General features: G+C 47.1%; 1 protein-coding gene across 1 annotated transcript in view; it reads left to right on the top strand.

The window, feature by feature from the left end:
• Positions 1–2,834, top strand: part of LOC108572120 (rho GTPase-activating protein 18-like) — a 3,896-nt gene extending 1,062 nt beyond the window's left edge. Inside the window, exons 3-10 of the mRNA XM_017934317.1 lie at positions 106–347; positions 424–548; positions 631–830; positions 935–1,094; positions 1,162–1,508; positions 1,585–1,751; positions 1,844–2,021; positions 2,136–2,834. Of these exons, the coding sequence (XP_017789806.1) occupies positions 106–347; positions 424–548; positions 631–830; positions 935–1,094; positions 1,162–1,508; positions 1,585–1,751; positions 1,844–2,021; positions 2,136–2,512 (1,796 nt within the window). The 3' untranslated portion in view covers positions 2,513–2,834. The remainder of the gene's footprint in view (positions 1–105; positions 348–423; positions 549–630; positions 831–934; positions 1,095–1,161; positions 1,509–1,584; positions 1,752–1,843; positions 2,022–2,135) is intronic.
• Positions 2,835–3,944: the final 1,110 nt, after the last annotated feature.

Consider the following 3,944-nt stretch of genomic DNA (forward strand, 5'->3'; position numbering starts at 1 on the left):
TGGTATATATATATATATATATATATATATTCTGTATGGTATTGGTAGAACAGTTTGGTCGATAAGGTGATATTTAACAAAGAACAAATGGTTAAACTTGAAAAGATGGGGAGGAGGAAGCAGAGTGGTTACGTACAGCTGGTTTAGGACAGCTGACAGAAGCATGGAAGGCTGGCAGAGAAGTACAACCGGAAGAACTGGGTGCAGCATTACGTCCTTTATCACGAGCACAGGCAGAAGCGGTGAAACGTCGCGTTAAGTCTTTGAATCACACGGTGAAACAACGTTTCAACCAACGTCAACGCGTTCGTAAACCAGACATCAGAGACGTTTTCAAAGACGTAGAGGTAGGCATGATAGTTGGCGTAATTATCACGGTCGGGAATGATATTGGTAAATTGTTGGTGGTTAACCTGTGTTTAGGCATCGAGTACTGGAACGAGATCACGTAGCGCTACACCCGATTCTTTAGATTCCGTGACAGGTATGACCCCGGAAAACGCATCGCCTCCGTCACCGTCAACGGCTATCGACGCACATCACGCAAAGTAAGACTGTCTGCGCGATGCATTTGCAATAGTCGGTGGCGTTGACGTCTAACATCGATTAACGATGCACCGTGTTTTAAAGCATGACCGTGGTGCCAAACTTTGTGTCGGTGTTTCATCGAATACCGAACGAATCGAAAGAAACTGTACGTAGAACACCGAGTGCTCCATCGACGACTGTAGCAGACTCGGTGGCAGGACCAGCAGCAACTCCGTTACCAGTTCAAGAAATTTTTCGACGTGCTGGAAATTGGTTACGAGGAGACGTTGCCAATGATTCAGGTATCGGTTAGACGTTGTACACTGTTAACACTCGTTCGAACAACGTACGTAGATAACGATGAGGAGGTTACGCTGGTTAACGAACGCGTTACGCTCGATTGCAGAAGGAATTCAGTTGACGGGTTATCATAGGTTAGGAACGATACACGTTTCGAAACCTAGCATACAAAGACGAAGCGGAAGCGATCCTAGCGAAGTGGCGAATTCAACGAGCTTAGGCGAGACGATAGAGAAATTGAACGCTTCGAAGGATTCGACGTTGAGGTAGGAAAGTTTGGTTAGGTTAGGTATACGTGAGGCCGAGTGAGATCGAGCAGGGTTGTTCTTCTAGGAGAAGCTCTGGTGGTCACGCAACGGTAACTAGAAGCCACAGCAGCCTGTACGGACTAGCGAGGGCCGGGGACGAAGGGTTGATAACGCATCCGTTGAATCGAACGTCTTCTCACGGTCACTTGAGCTTCGAGGAAATGTGTCGAGCGAACGAAGTGAAGTCGCAACTGTGGAAATCGGAAACACTCGCATCGTCCGACGAGGTTCACGATCGACTGGGCGTAGAAATGTTGACGCAACGAGACCTTACCAGGCTACAACCATTGTTGTGGCTCGAGTTGACCGCTGTGTTCGACAAATACAACGTACCGTTGAAAAAACGTAAACCAAACAAGCGTCGAACGAAAGGTTCGCATCGATATGTTGGTAGAGCGTAGAACGAGGATTGCCCGATGATTCATCGAACGTGTTATTATTTTCGTAGCTGGAAACTTGTTCGGCGTATCTTTGTCGACCCTTTTGCTTCGAGACAGTCAAGTGACGTCTGACGAGAGCAATATCCCGCTAGTATTTGAAAAGCTTCTGAACGAATTGACGAGGCGCGGTGTAAAAGAAGAAGGTATCCTTCGCGTCGGTGGACATAAACAAAAAGTACTAAGTATTTTCAGCTAATCGTAATTTATCGATGTGTCGATTGATGATTTTACCATGTACATGTATATTAATTTGATATATACACACAGGTGGAGTCGATGTGTGTGCAGCTGGAAATGGATTTCTATTGCAAACCAAAAGAAATAGAGAAATTGTTAAAACGTATGTCTTGCCACGACTTGTCGGCAGTATTGAAAAAGTTGTTGCGCGATTTGCCGCAACCGTTGCTTACCGTGGAGCTTATCGATGCTTTCTACCAAAGTCACGGTAAGTAGATACAAACGATTTGGAAGCGTGCTCCAAGAGGAGAGTGTACCGTACGTCGATACAGATTTGATTAAACACAGGTTTGTTTGTGACTTTTGTTCTCGGACCTGTTAGGAGTGAAGGATCGTCAGGAGTTGTCGTACGCTTTGAACCTGCTGGTGCTACTGCTGCCGATAGAGCATCGTTGTACCTTGAGAGCGTTGGTTAAGTTTTTGAAGTTGGTCGTGGAAAATGAAGCGTCGAATAAAATGTCGATCCATAACGTAGCGATGATCGTGGCACCGTCTTTGTTTCCACCGCGTTACGTTCATCCTCGCGATCGTACGGATTTGACCGCACAGGTTAACATGGCTGCGATATGCTGTCAAGTGACGGAAGCTGTGCTCGTAAACGCGGATAAATTGTGGTACGTGCCGAACGAACTTTTGGACCAGTTGCACAGACATTCCGAGGAGGAAAGATATCGAAAGTACAAGAAAAAGTACTATTAATCGCAGTCTCACGCAATGGGAAAAATTTCGAACGGGATCTGGATAAATTACCGCGTGAAAAAAAGAAGAAAGGAAGGAAGATTTGAACGTGACGATTCAGCCGATTACAATTACGATTACAGTTACGATTACAATTACGATTACAATTACGGTGCGATGTTCGCCAAGCTACGAGATAGCTCGCGCGTCAGGTGCAATTAGTTTTCTAGATTTTACACGTCTCGAGGTGTGTGCAATAGAAGGAGGTTCAAGAGAATAATAGTTAAGGATAGTATTAAGGTGAGAAGGCTCTGATCGGTCGGTTCGCTCGTGTCACGCTGGACGCAAACGCGAGTCGAATGAAAAAGCGCGGATGTGGCGGCGCATTCATTTATACCGAAAGTACTCTAATTTATTCCCAACGATAGAGGACGCGCGTGCACGCTTGTGCGTGGAGCCTCCGCGATTATATTATTATAGCATAGGTGCGCGTTTTTCGTTTATTTTTTTAAACATTTCTTTCTTGTCTCATTACCTTTTTGTTTTGTTTTCTATTTTACCCCCGTGAACGTGTATCGAGGATTTCGATCGTCGTACATACTCGCGTAACTCTGCTCGAAGTCAAGGAACGAAACGAGAGGGAACGGAGGGAGTGTAAAAGTTGGTGCCACCACGGATCAGATTCGAACGGAGATTTTATTCAGATGGAGACTTGAAAAGTATATCGTTCCATTACCTCTCGTTTCCATCGACATTTCTCTCGTGTTGTGTTCTCCGATGCGCCATATTACCGCCTAAGCGGTTGTACATATTATACACACAGCATAAGATTGTTATACATTTGCGTGAATAAAGTGCCAAAGAAAATAAAAGGCGAGTAGGATTTTTTCGAATGCCCACCTTGCACAGCTCCTTCCTTTTGCTTCACGGGGACGGGGATCAGCGGACAGACGCGATCACTCTCTCGAGATCTTGGACGTCTCCGATAATGGGAGCGAAAAGATCGGTGGCTAGCTCCCGGGGACAAGAGGCGGTCAGAATGGGAAGAAGGAGCATGAGTTTGGCCAATCTGGCCGACGATTCGGTTCGACCTGCCAGGTGTCGAACCAGAGTTTCCACCGCGGTGTCCGTTGCTCGTGACGTCAAACGAAAGCCAGTGGTCGTTTCGGCAATCTCTGGATGAGAATGAGAGGCGGGAGGTGAAACGAAAACGACGCGATACAGTAACGGATGATTTACCGGGGCGACAGAGAAGCAGCGTTTCCAGAATGGAGAACTCGACTCGATCGGGACGGAGGTTGGAGATGGTGGCTCGTGCCGTGGACACCGCGTCGTGCGCCGCGTCGTGCGCTGCGTCGTTCGCCTTGCGAAATTTGCTCAGGTCGACGGGCCAGATCGCTGCCCGTAGAACGAACGCGGCGGCCCATCCTCTGCGGAGGATTCTATTCTGCTC

The sequence above is a fragment of the Habropoda laboriosa genome, unplaced genomic scaffold (genome assembly GCF_001263275.1).
Source record: "Habropoda laboriosa isolate 0110345459 unplaced genomic scaffold, ASM126327v1 scaffold34, whole genome shotgun sequence".
Lineage (NCBI taxonomy): Eukaryota > Metazoa > Arthropoda > Insecta > Hymenoptera > Apidae > Habropoda > Habropoda laboriosa.